The sequence below is a fragment of the Pelobates fuscus genome, chromosome 1 (genome assembly GCF_036172605.1).
Source record: "Pelobates fuscus isolate aPelFus1 chromosome 1, aPelFus1.pri, whole genome shotgun sequence".
Classification (NCBI taxonomy): domain Eukaryota; kingdom Metazoa; phylum Chordata; class Amphibia; order Anura; family Pelobatidae; genus Pelobates; species Pelobates fuscus.
The window spans coordinates 376,856,436-376,883,817 of NC_086317.1; the positions used below are offsets into that span (position 1 = coordinate 376,856,436).

General features: G+C 39.6%; 1 protein-coding gene across 1 annotated transcript in view; it reads left to right on the top strand.

The window, feature by feature from the left end:
* GPALPP1 (GPALPP motifs containing 1) overlaps positions 1-27,382 on the top strand; it is a 57,026-nt gene that overhangs the window by 2,608 nt on the left and 27,036 nt on the right. Inside the window, exons 2-4 of the mRNA XM_063444711.1 lie at positions 11,418-11,553; positions 12,842-12,937; positions 14,193-14,295. Coding sequence (XP_063300781.1) covers positions 11,418-11,553; positions 12,842-12,937; positions 14,193-14,295 — 335 coding nt within the window. The remainder of the gene's footprint in view (positions 1-11,417; positions 11,554-12,841; positions 12,938-14,192; positions 14,296-27,382) is intronic.

The window sequence follows — 27,382 nt, forward strand, 5'->3', positions numbered from 1 at the left end:
ATTATATACACACACTGTAAATAAATATTCAAAAACATTTAACATACTGATGCCTCAATTAATGTAATTTTATTGGTATCTATTTTTATTTTGAAATAAAATATATAAATACAAAGTGGGGGAGATTGCGGTATATCAATATGAGATAGGAGTGGACGATAAAATAGTTCACAGTACAGTCATGGGATCCTTTAAGTATTGCTATGATCTATATGAGCGGTCATCGCATAGACTAAGAATCCTGTATAGAGTGGCGATAGATAGTAACCCTTGTAAGTGGAGCCGTAACTAAGTATACAGTGGGTTTGGAGATTGATACAGTTAAGACACTAGGCATTCAAGACAAAGTGTCAATTGTATTCGGGACCTCCCAAAATCCCATCCGTCGGTAGTGGGCTTTAACAAGGGGGTATCCGGGCCATTTATCTTAAGGGGATAAAATAGGCACTAAAGGCTTGCTGATCAGAAAATATCTAGGACGTATGGTCTATCGAGTCTAGATCATTTCAAGAGATCTATAGGCTAAGCCTTAAACTAAGTGTCTATTATAATATCCCTATGAATGAGGCTGTAAGAGAATCGCTTAATCTTATGTAGGATTAGAGGTTAATGCAACAGGGACACCTAGATCATATATAGAGTGTCAATTCCATGCAGACAAACCCTCTAAATCCTACCTGTGGTAAGCGTTAAACAGAATATACCCTTATCTAGTGTACTCATAGCTAAACAGTGTTAGTAAATTGCAGTATACTAATGTTTGCGAATAGACACTGCAGGCTTAATGTACAGAATATATCTCGGACGTACTGTCTACCAAATGTAGATCATTCTAGAGAATTCTGTAGCTTGGTCCCTAAAGCAGATATCAATTACAATAAACACAGAGAATGCTGCTGCTGACACTGTTGCAGAGTTGCAATACTTAAAGGATCCCATGACTGTACTGTGAACTATTTTATCGTCCACTCCTATCTCATATTGATATACCGCAATCTCCCCCACTTTTTATTTATATATTTTATTAGATGTGTTAACTACTTATAAGTTTCCTTTACTTTTCTGGGGAATTTATACCCTACAATAAATGTGTTTTTTATATTTCGTCCATCAAGGGTAGACTCACAGAATCTTTACTGGTGCTCATGTGCCTATTTAGGCTTTTTGACCACCCCCAGTCTACATAGTTGTTATATATTTAAGGGTTAACCCCTACATAAGATTCTGTGGACACATCATAGATCCCGTTCATCGGGAATCTAACTACCGTATATACTCGAGTATAAGCCGACCCGAATATAAGCCGAGGCCCCTAATTTTACCCCAAAAAACTGGGAAAACTTATTGACTCGAGTATAAGACTAGGGTGGAAAATGCAGCAGCTACTGGTAAATTTCTAAATAAAATTAGATCCTAAAAAAATTATATTAATTGAATATTTATTTACAGTGTGTGTATATAATGAATGCAGTGTGCGCGTATGAGTGCAGTGTGTGCGTGTATGAGTGCAGTGTGTGTGCGTATATATTAATTGAATATTTATTTCCAGTGTGTGTATATAATGAATGCAGTGTGTGTGAGTGCAGTGTGTGTGAGTGCAGTGTGTGTGAGTGCAGTGTGTGTGAGTGCAGTGTGTGTATATGAATGAAGTGTGAGTGTGTGTGATGCAGTGTGTGTATATGAATGAAGTGTGAGTGTGTGTGATGCAGTGTGTGTTTGTGCATGTGTTGGTGGGGGTGGGGGTGGGCATTTAATATATTATTAATTATTATTTTTTTTAATTTTTATTATATTATTTTTTTTATATTATTATTTATTATTTTTTTTAATTTTTTTTATATTATTATTTTTTTTTTGTATTATTATTTTTTTTATTATTATATTTTTTTTTCGTCCCCCCCCCTGCTTGATAGATGGCAGGGAGGGGGGCTCCTTCCCTGATGGTCCAGCATTGGTAGTTCAGTGGGGGAAAGGGGGGGCTGGCAGAGCTGTACTTACCTGTCCTGCAGCTCCTGTCAGCTCTCTCCTCCTCCGCGCGGTCTGTGCAGCTCCCTCTGTCAGCTCCCAGTGTAAGTCTCGTGAGAGCCGCGGCTCTCGCGAGACTTACACTGGGAGCTGACCGAGGTGCTGAACGGACGGCGCAGAGGAGGAGGGAGCTGACAGGAGCTGCAGGAAAGGTAAGTACAGCTCTGCCAGCCCCACTCTCCCCCCTGTCTGTATTATGGCAATGCAAATTGCCATAATACAGACTATGACTCGAGTATAAGCCGAGTTGGGGTTTTTCAGCACAAAAAATGTGCTGAAAAACTCGGCTTATACTCGAGTATATACGGTACTTTAAATTTATATAATATATATAATAACTATATATATATATATATTGTATATATATATTATAAAATACAAATAATAAGTAATTTAAATTAAATTAAACATGTAAAAATAATAATACAAATTTTAAAAAAATTATATCTAAACGAAATTTTATTCTAACTGTATTTTGATATTAATATAGATATATTTATATCAAAATACACTTAGAATGAAATTGTATATATATATCTATGTATATATAAATAAATAAAAAGAATATGAACTATTCATATGTCCATATACAAAATTACATAAATAATTATATAAATATACACGTAGACTTCAAATACATGAATATTCATATATATTTAAATTCTACGTGCGTATTTATGTAATATTTTTACATAATTAAGTTATTTTATTGATTGCAATTTAAGGGACCTGCCTGCCAACCCAGGCCGAAAGTCCAGAGAATTTAATTTGCTATCACTGTATTTTACCCTGTAACGTACTGTTTTACTCGGGAGACTTCGCTGAACACAAATATTAGTGATTCAAAACAGTAAAACATATCACAGCGATGATATTGTCAGTGAAAGTGACTTTTTTTGCATTTTTCACACACAAACAGCACTTTTACTGATGATATAATTGTTGTGATACATTTTCCAGTTTTGAAACACAAATATTTGTGTTCAGCAAAGTCTCCTGAGTATAACAGTACCCCCCATGTACAGGTTTTATAGCGTTTTTAAAAGTTACAGGGTCAAATATATGGGTCAAATATTTTTACATTGAAAATGGCCAGGTTGGTTACGTTGCCTTTGAGAGCGTATGGTAGCCCAGGAATGAGAATTACCCCATGATGGCATACCATTTGCAAAAGAAGACAACCCAAGGTAATGCAAATGGGGTATGTCCAGTCTTTTTTAGTAACCACTTAATCACAAACACTGGCCAAAATTAGCGTTCAATTTAGTTTTTTACTTTTTTCACACACAAACAAATATGAACGCTAACTTTGGCCAGTGTTTGCGACTAAGTGGCTACTAAAAAAGTCTGGACATACCCCATATTGAATACCCTGGGTTGTCTACTTTAAAAAAAAATATGTACATGTGGGGTGTTATTCAGCGATTTATGACAGATAATAGTGTTACAATGTCACTATTGATACATTTTAAAAATGTATGTTTTGAAACCGCAATATCCTACTTGTACTTATAGCCCTATAACATGCAAAAAGCATGTAAACACTGGGTATTTTTAAACTCAGGACAAAATTTTGAATCTATTTAGCAGTTTTTTTTCATTCGCTTTTCTAGATGAGTAAAAGATTTTTCACATAAAATTAAAAAAACATGTATTTTTTTCAATTTTTCATCATATTTTTTCATTTTTTTTAAATTTAATTACATGAGATTATATAAATAATGGTATGTAAAGAAAGCCCCTTTTGTCCTGAAAAAAACAATATATAATTTGTATGGGAACAGTAAATGAGAGAGCATAAAATTACAGCTAAACACAAACACCACAAAAGTGTAAAAAGATGCCTGGTCGCAAATGTACAACATCGCAAAAACAGTCCGGTCCTTAAGGGGTTAAGCGAAAGTCTTTTTGTTTTTGTTTTTTTTGTTTATTGACTACAGTGTCCCTTGAACTCACTTACACACTGTGCCGCTGTATGTGGCATGGTTTTTAAATTAAAATAAAACTGAAACAGTTTGGATTTAAAAAAAATAGATTGAAAGAAACAAAAATATGGTCAATCTCAGGACTTTTCATCCAAACCGAAAATCCTTCTCTTTTCTTCAGCAAATATTTAACGTGTTACATTAGGAACCTACATTTCGGCCCAAGGAGGGGCTAAGATGTTGGAGAGACCAGCATCATGAAAAGGGGGAGCATAACACCCTTCCCATGCAATCTAAGGGAGGTCGGTCACCTGGACCAGGCGTTCCCAACCCATGGTACATGTACCCCCAGGGATACAATTCTGCTCCCCTTAGGGTACGCGTAAAAATTCTGTAATGGTGTAGTGGACATCCGCACCGCAAATCCTGGGCAGTTGTAAACTGTCACCGTGCCGTGGGTTTGAATGACAGCTGAGCGCTGTGAGTTAAAGCTTCCTTGCTTCTCGTGCCTTGCCACCTTGTCTTCCTTATTGGAGGGGCGACTGAGAGCATCGCGTGGGAGCTTGGAAAGAGGAGATCTCACCTTCTGACAGGCTGGCTTGTGAGAGGAGATTGCAGTGCACCGTATGGCAGTCTGGGAGAGAGGAGACCGGGCCCCTTCTAATCAGCAGGGAGTGCTGGGAGGAAGTGAGAGTCGGTCACTTCATCCCAGCTTACACAGATCCAGCTGCACGGGAAACAGAGGGGTGGGGGGCTGGACCTGGAGAGGAGCAAGCCTCCAACTTACAACAGACCCAGCCAGCAAAGCCACCCTTCTGCACCAAAAAGGAAGAGAACTGGAGGGTGGCAAACATTTTAAATTGTGTGCTTTTGGTGTCTGTATCTGTGTATGTCATTGTTTGTGTATCTGTATGTGTGTCAGTGTTTGTATCTGTGTATCCACATGTCTGTTTATCTGCATGTGTGACAGTGTTTTTGTGTGCCTGTATGTGTGGCATTGTGTCTTTTGTAACTGCATGTGTGTCATTGTTTGTATCTCTGTACATCTGTGTGTGTGTCTGTATCTGCATGTGTGTCAGTGTTTGTATCTGTGGATCTGCATGTGTCTGTGTAGCTGTATGTGTGTTTGTGCTTGTATCTGTCAGTGTTTGTATTGCTGTCTTTGTATGTGTGTCAGTGTTTGTATCTGTGTATCTGTCATGTGTGTGTTTGTATCTGCATGTATGTCAGTGCTTGTATCTATGTGTCAGGGTTTGTATCTGTATGTGTGTCATTGTTTGTATATGTATCTACATGTCTATCTGTATGTGTCATTATTTGTTTCTGTGTATCTGCATGTGTGCAACTGTATGTATGTCAGTGTTTGTATCTGTGGATCTGCATGCGTGTCAGTGTTTGTATCTGTGGATCTGCATGTGTGTCAGTGTTTATATCTGTGTCTACACTTGTATACGTGGCAGTATCTGTATGTGTGTCAGTGTTTGTATATGTGTATCTGCATGTGTGTCAGTGTGTCTGTGCAACTGTATGTGTGTCAGTGTTTGTATCTGTCTGTGCATGTGTGGCAGTGTTTGTATCTTGTGTCTGTGTATTTGCATGTGTGTCAGGGTTTGTATATCGGTTTGTGTACATCTATGTTTGTCATTGTTTGTATCTTTGTGATTTTTGTGTATGTATGTATGTATGTCAGTGTTTCTACCTGTGTCTGTTCTTCTGCATGTGTGGCAGTGTTTGTATCTGTGTATCTGCACTGTATAAACTATATCTATCTATATATCTCTGCAGGAGAGACAAACCTATTTTAATTGGTAATTACAAACATTTCGCAAATATGAGGGGTATAATTTATGAAAAGTGGCTGCGAAGGGGTGAACAAGTAATAAAAAAAAAAAAAAAAGGTTGGGAACCGCTGACCTAGACAGACACACTCTCAAATCATCATTGTATTTTTATTTTTTTAAATTTAAGCCCACCCAGCCTCCCTACCTTCGAGCTAGAGTGGCCTTTTTTTCCTGGCATCCTTTCATTTTCATGGAAGGTATTTTCCCAGATGGCCACACAAAGGCTTGTTTTTGGTAAGGCTGCTGAGGTTGTGTTACTTATGTGGAAAAAAAAAGTAATTTTTACTTGCTTTTTAGTTGAGCTCCTACTGGACTTGAAGGCAGCTGGTCTTCTTGAGGCCTCCACAACTGTAGCCCTTGTATATGGTGACACATTAAGACAAGTTTCAGAGCCTTATGTATGCTGTCATGTTTTTAGGAAAAGCAATGGCTGCTGTAATCTTTCTGCTTTGCTTGTTTGTGCAGTCTTTAGTGATGCCTGGGCCAGATATGGTGTGTGAGGGAGCAGGAAGATTGCAGCTCCTTCCTTGCTGGGCCTCCCGTCTGCATTGCTTGCTGCCTGCCTCAATTCTGCCTCAGCTGGGCACATCAGAGGGAACGTGCTGACAAATACCCAGGTGCCAGGACAAAATTCCTATTTGCCATGACAACAGAGCACATTTTTTAAGCCCCAGACACATCGATAGACATTAGCATGCATTTATATTGTATTCATTCTTCTAGCTTAACTAGGTTAGAAAAAAAATGACTGTACAATGGTTGCTGACCAACATGAAGGACACAGGCAACACTCCAGGGTCAAGAAGGTAAGTTTATTTCTGGAAACACCACCTCTGTTGAGCCGAAACGTTGCACTTTGCACTTTATGAGGTGGTGTTTCCAGAAATAAACTTACCTTCTTGACTCTGGAGTGTTGCCTGTGTCCTTCTGCTTCTGTGAGTATTCTGGTGGATTCAGCGTTGTCCACCTTTGACACGGAGCACCTCCACGACAGAGGGCTGGAATTTGCAGGCAGAACCTATGTGCAGGGATTCTTGTTTCTGTTGTACAACATAAAGGCCAGGTATTCGTAATCGTTACCGCTAATCTTTCTGTAAAATTCCTGCGCATACACCTCTTATAAGAGGTGATTGCAATATAGTAAAAAGTAGTTACTTTATTTGCAACTTTATTTGCAACATTTATGGATTGTGTTGTCAATGCTGCTAGTGCAGTGTTTAAAGAGACACTATATGTATCAAAACAACATTAGCTTAATGTAGCAGTTTAAGTGTATTGACCATGTCCCTGCAGTCTCACTGCTCAAATTTCTGCCCTTTAGGAGTTAAATCACTTTTGGTTCTGTTTTATCTCACAAAAGTGAGTACACCCCTCATATTTTTGTAAATATTTTATTATATTTTTTCATGTGACAACACTGAAGAAATTACACTCTGCTACAATGTAAAGTAGTAAGTGTACATCCTGTATGTAAATTTGCAGCCATTAAAGGATCACTATAGGGTCAGGAACACAAACATGTATTCCTGACCCTATAGTGTTTAAACCACCAGCTAGCCTCCCTGGGCCCTTCATGCCTCCATAAATATAGCAAAATCTTACTGTATTCAAGCCAGAAGCTGTAACTCTGCATGCTGTTTGACTCAGAAACACAAGCAGTCTGCTGACATCATCAGAAGTGGTAGCCTGATCCAATCACAGTGCTCCCCCATAGGATTGGCTGAGACTGACAAAGAGGCAGATCAGGGGCAGAGCCAGCATGATTCAAACACAGCCGTGGCCAATCAACATCTCCTCATAGAGATGAATTGAGTTAATGAATCTCTATAAAGGACAGTTCAGTGCATGCAGAGGGAGGAGATACTGAATGTTTGGATGCATTTTAGGCAGCCATGACCCAGGAAGGATCTCTAACAGCCATCTGAGGAGTGGCCAGTGAAGTTATCACTAGGCTGTAATGTAAACACTGCATTTTCTCTGAAAAGACAGTGTATACAGCAAAAAGCCTGAAGGTAATGATTCTACTCACCAGAACAAATTTAATAAGCTGTAGTTGTTCTGGTGACTATAGTGTCCCTTTAATGTCTAAACCATTGGCAACAAAAGTAAGTACACCCCTAAGTGGAAATGTCCAAATATTTTGTGTTGCTGCCATTATTTTCCAGCACATCCTTAACCCTCATAGGCATGGAATTCACCAGAACCTCACAGGTTGCCACTGGAGTCCTCCATTATGACATCACGGAGCTGGTGGATGTTGGAGACCTTGCGCTCCCCCACCTTCCATTTGAGGATGTCCCACAGATGCTTAAAGGACCACTCTAGGCACCCAGACCACTTTAGCTTAATGAAGTGGTCTGGGTGCCAGGTCCAGCTAGGGTTAACCCATTTTTTTTTTTTATAAACATAGCAGTTTCAGAGAAACTGCTATGTTTATAAATGGGTTAATCCAGCCCTCAAAGCCTCTAGTGGCTATCTCACTGACAGCCGCTAGAGGTGCTTGCATGATTCTCACTGTGAAAATCACAGTGAGAGCACGCAAGCGTCTATAGGAAAGCATTGATAATGCTTTCCTATGAGAGCGGCTGAATGCGCGCGCAGCTCTTGCCGCGCGTGCGCATTCAGCCGAATGGGAGGAGAGGAGGAGGATCGGAGGAGAAGAGCTCCCCGCCCGGCGCTGGAATAAAGGTAAGTTTTAACCCCTTTCCTCTCCCCAGAGCCCGGCGGGTGGGGGCACCCTCAGGGCACTATAGTGCCAGGAAAACAAGTGTTTTCCTGGCACTATAGTGGTCCTTTAATAGAGTTTAGGTATGGAGACATGCTTGGCCAGTCCATCACCTTTACCTTCAGCTACTTTAGCAAGGCAGTGGTCTTCTTGGAGGTGTGTTTGGGGTCGTTATCATGTTGGAACATTGCCCTGCGGCCCACTCTCCGTAGGGAGGGTATCATGCTCTGCTTCAGTATGTCAAAGTACATGTTGGCATTCATGGTTCCCTCAATGAACTATAACTCCTCAATACCGGCAGCACTCATGCAGACTCAGACCACGACACTCCCATCATCATGCTTGTCTATTGGCAAGAAACACCTTTCTTTGTACGCCTCATCTGGTTGCTGCCACACACGCTTGACACTCTATAAACCAAATAAGTTTATCTTGGTCTCATCGGACCACAATACATGGTTCCAGTAATCCATGTCCTTAGTCTGCTTGTATTCAGCAAACTGCTGGATTTCTTGTGCATAATCTTTAGAAGAGGCTTCCTTCATGGACGACAGCCATGTGGAATCCGTCCTGTGAAACCACTGTATGGTCTTGCCCACTGTGCTGTGGCTCAGTTTCAGGGTCTTGGCAATCTTCTTATAGTGTAGGCCATCTTTACATAGAGCAACAATTCTTTTTTTCAGATCCTCAGAGAGTTCTTTGCCATGAGGTGCCATGTTGAACTTAGAGTGATCAGTATGAGAGAATGTGAGAGCGATAACACCAAATTTAACACATCTGCTCCCCATTCAAACTTAAGACCTTGTAACACTAATGAGTCACATGACATCTGGGAGGGACAATGGCTAATTTGGCTCAGTTTGGACATTTCCACTTAGGGGTGTACTCATTTTTGTTGCCAACGGTTTAGACATGAATGGCTGTGTGTTGTTATTTTGAGGGGACAGCAGATTTACACTGTTATACAGGCTGTACACTTAATACTTTACATTGTAGCAGAGTGTCATTTCTTCAGTGTTGTCACATGAAAAGATATAATAAAATATTTACAAAAATGTGAGAGGTGTACTCACTTTTGTGAGATACTGTAGCTCTAGCGACACATCACATGGCTGTGACTGACACAGCCTGCATGAAACAAATGGTTTAATTTTCAATCGGATATAAACTTTCTTTTGACATTTTTTTTTCTCCTGCTTTGTAAATTGAACTTTAATCATACACGTGAGGCTTCTGCAGGTTCTAGAAGGCTATTAACAGAGCAGGAAAATTCTAAATCAAAAAGCAATTAAAGAAACCTAGAATGCAGGGATGTGTAACTAGGATTGTATAAACAAAGTGATTTACCGTATATACTAGAGTATAAGCCGAATTTTTTAGCACATTTTTTTTTTGCTGAAACCCCCCCCCCCCCCTCGGCTTATACTCAAGTCAGGGTCTGTATTATGGCAACTTACATTGCCATAATACAGGGGTCCCGCAGAAGCTGTTGCCTTCCCAGCAGCTCCCTTCAGCTCCCTTGTCTCAATCTCGCGAGTCCCACGGCCAGTGGCAACGCTCCGCGCAGACCGCAAGATCTACACAGGGAGTAAGTAAGTAAGCTTCTGCAGTCCCCACCCCCCCCTCCCCCCCCCCCCCAAAAAAAAAAACACACACTCTGCATTCATTATGTGCATACACTATACACACACACTACACAAACACACACTGCATTCATTATATACACACACTGTAAATAAATATTCAAAAACATTTAATATACTGATGCCTCAATTAATGTAATTTTATTGGTATCTATTTTTATTTTGAAATTTACCAGGAGCTGCTGCATTTTCCACCCTAGGCTTATACTCGAGTCAATAAGTTATCCCCGTTTTTTTGTGGTAAAATTAGGTGCCTCGGCTTATACTCAGTATATACGGTAACTCCTAAATTGCAGAGAGACTTTCATTAACTTTTCATTAACCCCTTAAGGACGCAGGACGGTTCAGGACCGTCATCGGCATTTTTCCATTGCCGACCGCTGACGGTCCTGAACCGTCCTGCGTCCTTAAGGGGTTAATGAAAAGTTAATGAAAGTCTCTCTGCAATTTAGGAGTTACCGTAGGGGAGATTTGGATAGAGAGACTGCAGGGGCATGGTCTATACACCAAAACTGTTTCATAAAGCTAAAGTAGTTTTGGTGCCTACTGTAAGTGTCCTTTTGAGATGGTTTTCCAGTTTCCATCAGGACCAGTTTGCACATGACTTAAGTTTGCTTGCAGCTTATCATTATTGACACATTTGGTGCACACAACCTCTGAAAACCACCAACACTTTTGTTACATTTCAATAATAACAAAGTTAGAAGTTCTACGAAGATATGAAATCCGTAAAAGGCAAAGTTTATCCCTTGCGTTGAAAGAATATTTAGCTCATGTGTTGTTAGTCTAAATGCAATAGATCTGTTCACATTTTATTATGAAGAATAATGAATAAATGTAAATTAAACAAATCCATCTTCCCCTTCTGCCTCTGGCCTGGAGACAGCCAATTGGCACTGTGATTAGTGTTCATTGCAACCTCCTTTCTCAGTCTGTCCAGCAGATGAATCTGCTTAAAACCCATTACATCATTAAATTGATAAGATTGTATAACAGCACAACACCACTTTAATTGTTGTGCCATCCATCAGTAGACACTGGCTTAAGCATATTAGTGAGTGTTGGCATGGTAACATAATGTTCTTTCTAATACTGCTTGGAAACCAAAGCATGCTGGAAAACAAAAATAGACCTGCATTGCTTTTAAGATTTCATAATTTGTTTTAAGCATCAATTTAAAGATATATTCACTATAAATGCATTTACCACCATGTGTGCGTTGTTGATCTTTTACTTAGTCTAAATATGCTGTGTTTAGTTGCAGGTCCTGTATTACCCCCTGGATACACAAAGACCTCCAGCTCAGATTCATCAGATGACAGTGAACAGGACACGGGACCCAACCCATGGCATCACAAAAGGGACCAGAGTACCCATGTTGGCAAAGAAGACAGGTTAATAGTACAAATAACTTTTAATTTTCCACTTATTCATCTGTGTGACATCTAATGTGAAGGAGCATGTTTGAAACTAATCTGTTTGCAGTGTAAAATGTAATATCATTAATGAACTTCAGTGTTGACGTTTGCCAATTCTCCAGAACCCCTCAATTGCATTATTTATCTTTATTTGTGGGGAGCTGTTGCATTTATGTGTGTTATTGCAGGAGTGTATTTGCACAGCTTTCCCCTCCCTATGTCTGTAGTCCTTTTCCCATGCCACATTTTGCCTCCAAGACTCATTTCCCTTTCCACTTTATTGTCCTTTTATTTCTCTCAAATTATGACATTTCATTTAACAAAAATAAGCCTGCTTCCCAAATTTTTATTTACTGAGTTGTTGTGCCAATAAAGGAACACTGTAGTGTGGAGAATACAAACATGTATTGCTGATGCTAAAGTGTTTTTCTAACTGATGTTCCACTTCTTTGGTTGAGGTCACCAAAGATTGCGATCTCATCCAATCCAGTATGTCTCCATTGGGAGTCTAGTTCACATGCGCAGCAAATAGTTGCGCTTCAGCAATCACATGCTGCTCTATGAGCAGTATTTGATCTATAACCAAGTTTGGCTCGGTTACAGCAGAGAAAGCACCTCTAGTGACTGTCTTCCTGAAACCCAAAAGAGGTGTGTTAACTCTGCAATGTAAACATTGCCAGTCCTACATTACATTGCAGGGTTAAAACGCAAGGAGCATTGCACCCAGACCACGTCATTGACTGTCTCTTTAAGCAATCTTCATTGTATTGTAAGAAGAAGAAAAAAGTCAAATTGTGTAGCAGACCATTATTAAACTTTATATTAAATATATGTAATTTTATCATATAGGGAAAATGTCTTATTTTTGTGTTTTGATTTAGTATGGTGACTTTAACACAACTCTGAAAAGCAGTTTTCAAAATAAGGAACATGAGCAGTTTTTGGGGTTCTTTTTGTGATATATTTAGTAGACATTGTGCTGCTGCAATTACAATGTATAGATATAATAAGCTGTGCTCCCACTAAAGGTCACTTCTACATTCTCTTGGATCTCTGCAGAAATGGATGCAGGCAACTGCACATTGTCTGTTCAGGGAGTACGAAACTCACTTACTATGCAGATGAAATCTATGTAGTTGTCCTCATATACATAAACCTTTTTTTATAGAGAATTTGTACTTTTTTATATTGCAAATATATACAATCTCATTAAGGGTTTCTGTTTGAAATAGAGATAATGATCTTTTTACTGTTCGGTTTCTAGGAAACAAACACAGTCTTCAGCGGAAGAGGAGGATGATGGTTTTTTTGGCCCAGCTCTTCCACCAGGATTTAAAAAAACATCTGATTCCCCAGAGAGGTATGCTTCAAGTCTTGGTTTTCTGAACACCTGGCAGCCATCATAAAGTTGTCATTGAATGTACAACATTCCATCAGCATGCACTTCTTCATTCTTCTTTCATATGTGAATTTTGTGCCATCTTCATTTGGTTAGGGAAGAGAAGTCATCTTTTGGTTTTAACCCACTTCCACAAAAAAAAGTAACAGGAGGTTCATAAAAGGTGTGTTGTAAGGAATTTTCAGGGAAACTTTGCATTTTAGGCTAAAATAGGCAAATCTGAAACGTTCTTCAAGTCAGCTATGTTTCATTGTGTTTGTGGCTCAACGATCAGCTATTTATGCCTTAAATTTGCATTTCTTTAGTTAGATTCAATAGCTATCAAGTCGTAGGACCACCAATGCCTAGGTTATGAGGCAAGCTGTTTAGGTAATGCTAGGACAGAGGGCTCTCAAAAGAGCAGCATGTGGCTTGTGGTTAGGTTGAGACCTGGAACTTAAAAAGAAAGTATTTACAGTTCTTGGAGTTGAGAGAGACTGCTTTCACCAAGGAGCAGTTGCTGTAGCAAGTTACAGGACGTCAAAAGATTGAATTAAGGATCCAGTGTAACTAGTATATGGTAGATGGGCAACTGGCAAAAGAGTAACGTTATGAGGTACCACCAAGTGGTCAGATATAGCGTTAGAAAAATTATGGGAACTGAGAAAAAAAAATAAACAAAAGTGGATATTCATAAATCTTTCTTTGTAGAATTGTAGGCACAGAAAAGAGTGCATCTCAAGTCTTTAGTGATGAAAATTTTCTCACAAAAGTAGCTGGGAAAGATGGCGGGCAGTCCGCTCAGCAACATCTGAGCCTCCGGCGTAGTATGAGCACTTCTGGGCAGGCAAAGAAATGAGAGCTGGTGCCTGCAGATTAGTAGGTTGTTGTCAGGGGCACAGATTGGTGATTCAGGCCCGAAACTGACCGACCTAGCTATGAGCTCTGCCGCTTGCATTTGCACCCGTTGGCCCCTCTACTGGAATTCCCACAATTTTGTTCTCTGTTTAAAGGGACATTTACTGGATTGCAAAAACAATTTTTATATTTTTGCATGCTAGTGTAAAGAAATGTAGGAGGCAAAACTGTTAGGTTAACTGTTGTTTTGTCACTCTGAACATACCTTCATTATTCTTAAGCTGTAATAATTATGCTATAGTTATAAAAATGAATGTATGCATTAAATATTATGGATCCAGGAAGCTGATTTCACCAAAAAATGTCTTCTCTCTTTAAGGCCCATAATAGGTCCTGCATTACCTCCAGGTTTTAGCAGAAATTTGGATGATGACACCACTGATGACAGTGGATCTTCCAATCATTCCGGCTGTGAGGAACAGGTCAGTAGTAAGCAAGCACAGTACACAATCTGTAATAGGTTTACACAGCCCAGGAGACAGAATAAACCATTAAATTTTTAAGTTCTTTTCCTTTCTTGGAAATCAAGTTGTCTCCCAAATTTTCAAAGTCATTGTTAACATCCGATTGAAAGATGTGAAAATAAAATGAATAATCTTTTATTTGTCATGCACAAAAGGAAAAACTATAAACTAAACCATAGGTTTTTTTTTTTTTTTTTTTTTATCATGTTAGTTGTTGTCTTTTCGCTCTCTTTGTATCAAGTCATCTTTCATATAAATAAAGTGTGTTTTTCCTTCAAATAGCCCATTTTCTGGTTAGTAAACCTCTAGTGATATATTTCAAGAGTAGGGAGTATATGCAATATATAATGCATATTGACAATTGAAATGTAATAAGATATAGGTTTACTTTAAATTAAAGGAACACTATAGGGTCAGGAACAAATGTATTCCTGACCCTATGGTGTTAAAACCACTCTCTGCCATCCCCCTCCCTTTCTCCCCTAAATATAGCAAAATCATATTGTTATTCCAGTTTGCTGCTGCTGTCTCTGCCCCTGATCTACCTGCTTGATTCTCTTAGTTAATCATAATGCTTTCCCATAAGAAAGCATTGGATTGGCTGAGACTGTCAAGGAGGCAGATCAGGGACAGAGTCAGCACAAGTAAAACCCCACCCTGGCCAATCAGCATCTCCTTGAGATCAAGTTTAATCAGTGCATACCTATGAGGAAAATTCAGTGTCTGCATGCAGAGGGAGGAGATACTGAATGTTTGGATGCATTTTAGGCAGCCATGACCCAGGAAGGATCTCTAACAGCCATCTGAGGAGTGGCCAGTGAAGTTATCACTAGGCTGTAATGTAAACACTGCATTTTTTTCTGAAAATACAGGGCTTACAGCAAAAAGCCTGAGGGCAATGATTCTACTTACCAGAACAAATACAATAAGTTGTAGTTGTACTAGTGACTATAGTGTCCCTTTAATATAATGAGGGAAATAAAGAACACTGTTATATTATACAGTTAGCAAAATATTATGTGTAAGATAAATGTATATATTTTTCTTAAAATGCTTTTTAAAGGTATTGCGTGTCCTCTCGGCTAACCATCAATTTTCAGAACAGAAGGCTATATCGAACAAAGAGGATCATTTGACATGTGGTTCTCTCTGTCATACAATGCATTACACTTTGGCCTTAATTACATATCAGCAGATCACATCTATTTGCAATTGAACAACCCACAATAAGCCTTTTTTGTCGGATCAGATCGATTTAATACTCGCCGCTAAAGGCTTATCGGAAGCTGATCAATATTGGATCAAAAATGTTCTATTTTTAAGAATATTGGTCATCTAAATTCCATTGAAATTATTGGATTCTATAAATCAATACCATCTATGGAGAACATATTCCTAGATAAATGAACTTGAACATAACTGAAGGCTATTGAAAAATACTGTTGTTTTTTTATCTTTTTTTTTTTTTTTTTCACTCGCAGCCTGTTAGCAGCCATTGGGGTCAATATGACCCCTATATTATTACAAGGGAGGTTAGACAAGTAATTCATGTCCCCATTCACTATGCTGCAACTTGGAGAATGTCTGTCTAATAAAAGACTAGCAAATGGGCAATTTGGGCATTGGGTGGAGGCTTCAATTTAAAAGTTAATGGATGGTGGACAGATTACTGTCCACCCTCATACCCCTATTAATTTAAAGTATCATGATAAGTAAGACTTCCATGTCAGAGCACTTTGATTTGTTAGCTTACAAGCTCAGCCTGTACCTGTATGCCTTCCCTGTTCATTATTATGAGACTCCCACCTACTGTCCAAGGGATCAATACGAAGTCCCTCCTGCTTATTATTTAAATTAGCCCTATAGGCACAATAGGTGGACAGTGATCCCCCTTTTTTTTGTTTTGTTTTTTATATATACTGAAGTCCCTACCCGATGTCCATGGAAGGGGAGCTGGCTGCTTGTATAGCGACTGGCTGCTTGCTGTTTAGCACACATGCCCCCTCTCACTGCATGGAGGTGGAGGTATTTTATTTATTTCTTGTTTTTTTAATTTTTTTTATTTTGAATTTATGCAGTGCATAAGAAGATAGATGCACAATTTTATATTTTAACCAGGCTAGTGATATGGAACAAGTTAGTACATTGTTTGAATATTCAAGCTAAAGAAACTCAGTAGTAGTGCTAGTTCATGTAAGGTTACAGGCCAGAGTTGAGACCTAGGTACTGGTAGCATAGACAAAGTAAGATTAGGGGCACTATGCCCATGAGTGGTAGTGTGGTATGCTAGCCATCATGAGTTTATTAAGTATATAAACCATCTTAACATTGTTATATCTAGTGCTATATCGGGTTATTGTAGATGTATGGTGGTTAGAAGTGCTAGACATATTTGGTAGAAATAGTGAGTGCGACTAAGGTGCTATAATGTACCGATTGAGGGTATTATGCCCTTGACTGGTAGCATGCAATTTCAATCGTAAAGTAGGAGGAAAAACAAAAAAGAAAAGAACAAACAAAAGAAGATAAATGCAAACAGCAGGAAGATTGTACCACAGAATATGGAGTCATAACAGGAACTTAAGGACAGTTCTGTGTAGACCTGAGAAAACCTCCGCCCAGTGTCTGCACCCTATGCTGCAAATGGGTCTCTGCGAAGCGTCCATGGCAGTAGGGATCGTTCAGGCTTGGGTAACTTATTCAGCCGATGCCCGCCATGGATACCCCGACCACCTAGGAGGTGTGCCCCCTGCTGCTCAAAGCACAGGAGGGCCCTTAATGTGGGAGTCTGTAGCGTGGGACTGCTTTGTTCCCTCAAGTAGATTCTCAGGCTTCCATACGCCATCGACTTTGTCCCGTGTGGGCGGTTTTTGGGGAGTCATCGCTGGCTATAAGTGCGTCATCAATTTGGCCCAAAAGCGGTCAAAGATTTCTGCAAGGGCATCTCTTGTGTGGTCGCTGGTGCCTGATAGGGTATGTTGGTGCTGTCGCGTGTCTCATGTGGCAGAGTCAGGCGGTTCCGCCATCTTGGAGGCCCCCGCTCCCCACGTTGCTTGGGGAGACTGTGGGAACTGTTGTGCGGTGTGGGGTTTGAGGTACGCCATCTGGCGGGAACAGTGATATCCCCCACCGGTCCACAGGGGTGGGGAGGGGAGGGTTTCGTGCTCGCATTAAATTTTTAGTGTTGGGCGGGAAGGTGGCCGTCTGGCCGTCCTTGCCCCATGCAGTAGGCCCCAACCTGCTGCTGCGGTTTCCAGTCAAGCCGGGTGTCGAGTGTAGTGTCGTCGGGTACGTACAAGCTTCCCCAGTCCAATGGGCTTTTTTGTGGGTGAGTCGCAGCACTTTACCCCGAAATAGCAGCACAGTTTGAGCCCGTATAGCAGGAGCTCATGCAAAATGCGTCTTGTCAGCTCGCTAGTCCGGCTCCACCCCCCACCCCCCTATTTATTTATTTGTTAATGGATACTATAGGCCCCCAGACCACTTCATCTCAATGAAGTTGCCTGGGTACTTTGTCCCTGTCCCCTTAGTCCTGGAATGTAAAACATTGCTGTTTTTGAGAAACTGCAATGATTACATTGCAGTACTAAGACTGCCTCTAGTAGCTGTCTACCAGACAGCCTATAGAGGTGCTTCCTGGAGTTTCACAGAGATGGAATTTGAAATGCGTGTCTGTTTGTCTCTGTCTTAGGGGATATCCTGAAGGCTAACAGGGTTATTCACTAAAGTGAGAATTCAAAGTGAGTTCAAAGTGAATTTCAAACTTACAGGAACAGTATAGTCATTAAAACAGCTTTAACTTAACAAAGCAGTTTTGGTGTATAAATATTGCCTCTGCAGTCTCACTGCTCAATTCTGTGCCATTTAGGAGTTAAATCAATTTGATTCTTAAGCCCTAGTCACATTTCCCTTCATGTTGTTGTTGTTGTTGTTGTTGTTGTTATTATTATGTTATTTATATAGCGCCCACAAATTCCGCAGCGCTTTACAGTAGGTGGACGAACAAAAATGTAGTTGTAACTAGACAAGTTGGACACACAGGAACAGATGGGTTGAGGGCCCTGCTTACATGTGACGTACACAGCCTTTCTATACACATCCTGTAGATGTAATGTTTAAACTTTGTTGACTGCTCATTCTGTTTAATTTAGAATTTGTTTATCGCCTGCTCTGTTAATAGCCCTCTAGACCCTGCAGCAGCCTCCTGTATGTGATTTAAAGTTCAATTTACATAAACGGAGATAAAAAAAAAACTTTGTAAAATAAGTTAACATCTGCTTGGAAATTAAACCGTTTTTTCCCCGTGCAGGCTGTGTGAGTCACAGCCAGATGAGATATGTCTAGGGCAGCATAAAAAGAAACAAAAGTTATTTAACTTCTAAATGGCGGGGGTAGAGCCTGGTAGCCGGCCGGGATGGTCGTGTGGTGCTGAAGCTCCTCGGGAGGATTTACTTATTAAGCCTCAAACAGTCCATCGGTGCTCTCTATTTGGCCTAAATCCTGCAGTTAATCTTGAGGGACATCCAACCAACTTGCTGACACTTTTTTAAGCCTGAAACTGGTGGTTCCGGACAGTGCTTGACCTACTTGCGGCCTACACTCAAGGTGGAGAAGGCAGATGATCCTCAGACTTGACTTTGGGCTTGCTTGCTGAGGGCCCTCTAGGGCCGGTGGGGATATCCCTGTCCCCGCTGGAATATTGAAGGGACATCTGGACCCATACCGCAGCCTACTGCTGAATCAGAGAGCAGTGACCCAGTTGCTAAGATGGCTGCTCTGCTGGGTCTACGACAAGGAGTGCCTGTTCAGTCACTCATTCATGTAGATCCCATCCTCTTGGTGTTTGACCAAAACTGTGCGTCCATATGGGCAAAGTTCTATGCTCATGGACTTACCTCCACTCCTGCTGTCCGAGCTGTGGTTCCTGGGACCCATCTTGCATGCTGACGTCGCCTGAATGGGGCCCACCGCGAATCTGAAGAGCGGTACTGCAAAGGAGAAGGCGCAAGAGATTGTTCCAGCAGAAGACAGTGCCACATAATTTTTGCTCTTGTGCTGCCGTCGCACTTGACGGCAGATACAAGCACTGTTGGTTGGCCAAAATGACATCCCGAGGAGCATCCTGCAGACCAGTAAGAATGCCTGGGCTTGGTGTTCCATCTCCAGCAGAGGGAACGATGATGGTAGAGACTGGGTCTTGCCAATACTTGGCATTGTCTGAATTGCCCTCGAATCTTACCTACGGCCAGATCGTCTCACACCTTAGCTTAGTTGTCAAGCAGTATGCAATGGCTAGGCTGTTCAATGTCTGCTATAGTCCCCTATTACATGTATAGCATGATACCCAATTGTATATCCATTTTAACCCTCCAGTGGTAAATATTTCTTGAACCTTATAATCTATTTACAGTTCTATAGTTCAGCGTGTCTCCTTCTCTTTATGTCTCACTCAAAAAGAACTGTGTCTTTCTTTTACTACAAAAAGTGCAGTATTATCCATATTTCATATTAGGTCTATGCTTATATAGCTTTTGAGTAATGTCTTTGTACCTGTTATTATGCTTTGTACTGTCACAAATAAAGAATGACAAAACCTCCTAAATACCAGTGAATTGAGCAGTGAAACTGCATGTACTTTATCTAGACAAAACCTGTTTAATTACAATACATTTGTTTGACTGTAGTGTCCCTTTAAGGTTAAAATAGCCAAAGTGTTAATATTCTCTAAGACGGCTATGCTTTCCATTTAGATACGGTACTTTGAAATTCACTGTAAATTATCATTATAGTAAATAACTCTGTTAGACTATTAATAATTATAAACACAATACATGGTTATATTTTGATTTGCAGTAAAATGTTTGTTTTTAATGAGAGTTTTCCATTTAGTATACACAAAATTGCTATTAGGAGTAGTGAAAATGCAGAAAATTGTCCCCTTTCCATTAACAAATGAGCTGGTTCTCTCTGCGACATGACCAGATGCTGAATCTGGCAACTGTAACCTGTAGGACAAGGTTTGTCAACAGCTGCTGGTTCTAAAATAAATAGATCGGCATGGAGAACTCATTGGGCTCATTGCCTTTTTGGAGATATTGCAAAATGTAGATATGTTGAGAGGTAAGCTTTACTAAACGACATAATGTCAAAAAGTTAATGGGGTGAGTGTAACCGATTAATATTTAATATGTTAATATTTATTTATTGGGCAGTTTCTATAGGTTGACAAGATGAAATGTAAACACCCTTCAGCCAAATTGCTATTCTTGGCCACCCATGCATTGTGTTTGCTTGGAATTACTTCCACCAGATGACATTTAACAACCATGCATAGAATTGTCATTTGGAGTCTCTTTACTGCAGAGTTATCTAGAGAAGTGATGCTACTCCATTGAATTTGGCTTAAACTGATCCCAGACAATTACAGTTTAGGGAAAGATTGCACAGTGTGTGTGCACGTATAAACCTATATTCAAAACACTTTTTAGAGCCTTTAGATAACGCCCCTCCCATCCATGTGTCTCATTAAATAATGATATTATTAGAATGGTCAGAGGATTGGAGTTCTACATAGTAGCAGAGCGGATTAATTATGGCATTTGTAAGCTTCTGACATATATGGGGAATTCTAGGGCACAAATTGGCATTTCATGGGTATCAGATGATATACCCTTGGCTTTGGCCTTTATATTTATAATTATTTTTGCATATCAGACTTCCTAAGTAACCCTTTTTAAACCTTAGCTGCACGACTCTATTGCTTTTATCCTAAATTGCAAACTGAGAATATTTTCCTGAAAACGTTTGACAGGTTTACTTTTTTGTTTAGTCTGACATTTGAGATTTCCCATACCGAATTGTTTTGAGAAATTAATCTGGATTCTTTCTTGTTTTTTCAACATTGCTCAGTGATTTGAAACTGTCCAGTGCTCATCGTACATGCCATATCCCACTAGACTAGCATTCTAGAATTGGTTCTGTCAGGCAGACTAAGCTTTTATAAGTGCCTGGTTTCTAAATGACACAATAAAATGTTTGGCATGCATGTACTGATGTTGCAGATAAAGCTGTGACTTGTGTAAGCTAGTAAATAATTAAGGTTTCAGGAATTACAAATATTAGTCACGGTGACAAAAGTTAGCGTTTATGACCATGGCAAAGATGCAATTTTGGCCTTTTTATTTTTTAGAAATATAGGGAAGTGGGGAGGGGGGAGATTCAAGCTTCCTCCCAGCAAGGGTAGAGCAGTGCTTTATATATAATAAAGTACTGCACACTGGTGACAGACGTAATGAGGTTCTATGCTTTGTTGGAATTTATGAAATGTTTTGTATTGATTACTAGACTTTGGCATTTGCTTTGTATAGACAAATACAAATTAGAGTGAATGAGATGAAGAACGAATTGCTTGTTGGACATATTTGGACATATTTTTGTCCATGCAATTTAATTGTTCATTCGTTTTAGTTTATTACAAGGAGAGAGCTACCAGCTCACAGCTCCCTCCTTGTGATATTTAAAAGTAGAAGCAGTAAGTCTCAAGATTTACCTGTCAAAGCACTCTGGTTGGCTTAGCCGATCAGTCACAGCACTCTGACTCAAATTGCATGCTGTGGGAAATCCGGTCCTTTTTAAAAATGTATTTAATTTATTTTAATAAGTGCGATGCAACTTAATGTATTTTTATTTGGCCTTTTTGAGTTTGAAGAAAAGAGGACCTCTAATAGTATGCATTTTTTTTATTTCACAGGTAATTTAGTTTATTGCCGCCCCACCCCCAGCAGAACCATCCCAAAAGAAACTACCTACTCGCAGCATGGCAGGAGGAAGGATTTAACCTCCCTTATTTACTAATACGAAGTATATTTTGCTTTGTATTCGTAAAGTTTTCTGAAAGACCAAAATTAAGAAAAGGAAGGGCTTTTCGCAATATTGGTCTTTCAGCTTCTTGGTAGATAGCACCCTAATCCTTGTGGGATTGCCATAAGAATATAAAAAATTAGCTATTTATTAAACAGCTCCCTAATTTGGCACCCTTAAATATGGCAATCCCACAAGAGTATCAGTTTAGTGAGTTATCTACTAAATGGCTGCAAGATGGAGCACGGATCAGTATTTCCTTCATCTAAATGAATTCCAAAACGAAAATAATGGCAGAATTTTGTCAGAAAACAAATGAACGAATGAAATCTGTTCAGACAAATCACTTTTATTTATTTATTTATTTTTCTCTTTCGGCCAAATGTGTTTGGACAAAACAGAAATTTGGGCGGCTTTCATGTCTTCATTACTCTTTCTCAAAAAAATATTTACAACAAAGAGTAATGTGAAATCTACATATTTCTACACATATAATCTACATATTGTGGTGATTTTACTTTTTTGATGAGAAGACAATCCGTCTTTACTGTATCTCTGAAACTGTTTATATAGATACAGATACTAATGAATGTTCTCTTCACTACTGCAGAAATATCCAACTGTGTGCTATTCTTATCATCTTTCTGGTTTGAATGCAATTCTTTCATGTTAGTTATTTTTTTTTTTTACAGCTGTATTTTTATTTTAGCTCTGCATTGTCCTTGTAATAAGAATTTACACTTTATAGTTCTAGCCCAGATTCCAGTAAAGGTTATATGTACAAATAAGGAGACAAACACTGCATTTAATGATTGGCTGCGTTGGATCTCATTAGAGGAATCCCTGTGGCATTGATATGCTTTTGAAAAAGGGCATAAAATGAGAAAAATAATGAGAATTCATGTAATGCTTTTTAAAGCATGGAATGGTTACTACTAAATTTCAGTCATATAAATGACACATTCTTATTTCGCAATTGAGTTGGCTTTTTTCATTTGTATTTTTTAAAATTTCCTAATCTGCCATCTGTAGAACATGCCCAATCCATCACCATTTTTCTGTTTTTTTTTTTTGTACAGTCTTTATTAGTGCAGGTGTAGGCAACCTTAGACACTCCAGATGTTGTGGACCACATCTCCCATGATGCTTTGCCAGAATTATGGCAGATGTAATACACAGCATCTTGAGTGCCCAAGATTGCCTACCCCTGTATTAGCGGAATGTTACAACTGAAATATCACTACAATGTTGGCAAACATGTATGAGAAAAAACAATTACAAATGCAGAGCGTAATTATGTATCTAAAAAGATTTGCAACTAATGATTATTTTCATAATTTATTAATCGACTGATTACTTTTTACAGTTTAATCAGATGAAAAATAAAATTTTGAATAAATTCAGAAAACTTTTTAAAGATGTCCTTCACTCATCTGGCAGATCAGGGAGGGTTAATTTGAACAATAATTCTAGAATTAGAGGCAAAGATCCCGCAACTGTGAGAATGTGTCTCTTTTGCATTCATTTTATGGAACTACTTTGCATTGCTTCTCGCTGGTGTCCATTTTTATGAAATTGTGAGAAGGAAAATCAACAACATAAAGCAAAGCTGGGGTTTAAGTCAGGGCAGATTTATAGTATTCCCTCTGTCTGATTTTATATTTTCACACATTTAATCTATTTACACGGACACAAAATCTCAAATTATAAAGATTAGGGGTTCCTGCTTAAACTTTGACTTAGGAAGGGTTTTCAATAAACTCTGATTTCCTTTCCCAGATTAAAACTAAATGGGAAAATGCTTTCTCATTTTTCTTCACGTTTTTCAATTTGGATTGAAATTTTCTATGGTGTGGCTAGGTGTAGTGTGTGTTTTCTGGGGTATGGGTGTATGTGTGCTGACTCCATTTAATGCATGTGGTGTGTGTTGCCTGGGTGTTGTGTGTCTGGGGTGTGTGCTTGCTGACTTTTTGTGTTTGTGATGGGTGCCGACTGTAAGCTCGTTTTGGCAGGGCCTTCTTCACCTACTGTTCTCGTATGTCATACATGTTTTGCCATAAATAAATGTTTGTCTTGTTTATTATTGTACAACATGGGGAATATGTTAGCACTGTGTAAATAATTGTAATTGTGTATGTTGTGTGCTGCCTGCTGTGTGTGAGTGTCTGTCTGTCTGTCTGTCTGTCTGTCTGTGGTGCACCCACCAGAACCAGGGACCTAGGACTGGCTGGCTGTATGTAGCGTGTGTGGTGTGTATCTATTGTAGTTTGTTGGCTGTATAATGTGTGTTGTAATGTAGCTGTGACCTTTATGGTGTTTAACGGGTCCTTGATCCCTGGTTCTGGTGAAAGCACATCTCCGTAATTGCTCTGTCATTTACAGAACTTGTGAGTCATATTGCATACTGGGAATACCAGCTTCTACACTCTGTCTTACTAGTAGGTGCCAGACCAGTAGGGAGCCATTACTGAGCTGGATGACAGGTTGCAGAGGAAAGGCAATAGATGTGCTTTCAAATATTTGTTTATTAATACATTTTTCAATAACCATAACAATACAGAAAAGATAGCTATAACAAAAACAGGAGAAATACAATGAGTGTACATCATCCAATAATACAAAAAAAGCAATAGATGTGCTTACACCTGAACATCAGATATTAGGTTTAACCCCTTATTATTTTTATATAAAATAATAAATAAATTGAAAAAATTATAAAATTTTAAAATTATATACCGGTTTAAATTTGTTCTAACTGTATTTTGATGTTCATATACATATATACTTAAATCAAAATACATTTAGAATGAAGTTATAAATACATATATCCCCTTAACGACCGCGGCTGTACTAGGTACGTCCGACAAAAAACGGTCGTTAATGACCGCAGACATGCAGCAGCTCTGGCTATTCAGGCCGCAATAGGAGTCTACAGAGCTGCCATCAGGGGGACTGTCAGGCAGCCCCCTAGGCTGCTAAAAAGTAAAAAAAACAAATACAATTATAAAATATATTATACATGTAATATATATGTATAAAATAATTAAAGCATTTTATTGTTTATTTTATTTTATATATATATATATATATATACACATATATATATATATACACACACACACACACACATCTCAAAATACACTTCTAATGAAATCATATATATGCATTATATATGTATAATATATTATAAATGCTTTAATTATTTTATAATATATTATACATATATAGGAAATAAAAGTGTACACACACACACATTCTACATATATATTTAACTATTATCTACATAATTATTTGATTTTTTTTTTTAATTATAATTTGAGGGACCTGTCTGACAACCCAGGCAGACAGTGCAGATACTTTTATTGGCAAGCCCTATATTTAACCCTGTAACTTTCCAAAACACCATAAAACCTTTACAAAAGACTGGAAATGCCCCATTTTGAATACCCTGGGTTGTCTACTTTTTCAAATGGTATGTCATGATGGGGTTAATTTTCATTTCTGGGCTGCCATACCGTCTCAATTCAACATGCCTCAATCCATGCCTAAAGTATAATGTGAGAGCAAAACAACACAAAAAAATGACACCCAAAAGTTTGACAAAACCTGGACGGTCGCAGGTTCTCTATGCTCTGCTCAAAACTACCCAACAAAGGCTGAAATTGAGGAGAAAGTGGCCTCATAATCACTGCAACGCAACTTAGAGCGATGTTGGCGAAACTCAGTTTGAACATAGCGGGAGACTTAGCCCCCTTCAAGAAGGCCATCGTACACACGACCACTTAACTGTCCCAACTCGAAACTACCCAGAGCACGCATGACAGCCGGCTTACAGTGGTTGAGAGGGGCTTGGCTACACTAGATCAGCACCGGCTAAAGATTGACAACAGAATTGATGCCCTGGAAGATCAGAGGCGAAGGTATAACTTGAAACTCAGGGGGTGCCAGAAATGGTGGGACTGCCGAACTTACCTCACTTTATCAGGCGGTTCTTTGCGGCCCACCTACCACTGAAACAAGCCAAGACCATGAAGCTAGACGGTATGTTCCGCCTCCCCAAGCCACCCAGTGCACTGCCCTCCATCACTCCAGACCTCATCCTCCGATTCAGCTCCTTACAGGACAAGGCCCTTTTGCAAGCTGCTGTGCGGGGTAAAACACATCACCTTTCGAGGGTGCCTCGCTGCTCCTCTTTCCGGACCTCTCCAGGGACACACTCCTGTGGTGCCAATCCCTGCGACCACTACTTCAAAAGCTACGCGCTCAAGACGTGCCATATCAGTGGGGCCCTTCCCGTAAGGTCCTAATAACGGCCCAAGACGCCACTCTTCGTGCAGAAACCTACCAGGAGTTGGAGGACCACTTGCGGTCGCTGGGGATCCCCCTGCACAACGCCACTGAAGGCAGGAGCCTGTCACATATAGACTTGGCTAAGTTCAGGGAGTTCACACCCCGGGAGACAAGGCCCACACCTTCCACTGGAACTGTGACTTGACAAAGAGGCGATCGGGCCCAAGCGGCTGTTGTACCCTTATGCAAGACCCTCAGCCGGGGACTTGCCCAGCAGTTCCACCTCATCAACCCCGTTAACCTCATAACTTTGTTTGATGTTAATCCGCTTTTATCGAGTTACTTTTATTGATTTACTTTTGCCATACCTCTCACTACTGTATTCTCTCCCTCCGCTCGGGAGCTTTTTGCTAGTGGGGGTACAGAGCAGAGCACTAACCCTACACTGTCACTCGGAATAGGAGCTATTCATTAAGCCCAACCCCTTCACCCGTGTACACACGGCATAAATTAAGTGCAAATACCGTCCAGGCACTTAGTGGCAATACCACTGGCACACATATTTGGGTGTTCTTTGGCAGTAACCCTTAAAGTTCTCAGTACGTGTATTCTTAAATTGCTATGTGTGTCAAAAAAATCACCAATTATTATTTGGCATTGATTGGTGGTAAAATGGTTGCATGAAAAGAATCAAAATACCTCAAGATTAATACCTTAGGTTGATACCGGAGAAACTGACGGAAGCCAAGCACAGAGAGATGGACACAGGTTTCTTCAGGAAGGAAGAGATTCTTTATTGGATCACCGATCGGGACTCAGAGGGACTAGCGTCACCAAAATACCACAAGTTCTGAGCCCCGGACAATAGTGCAGGCTCCTTATATAGGCATATAAC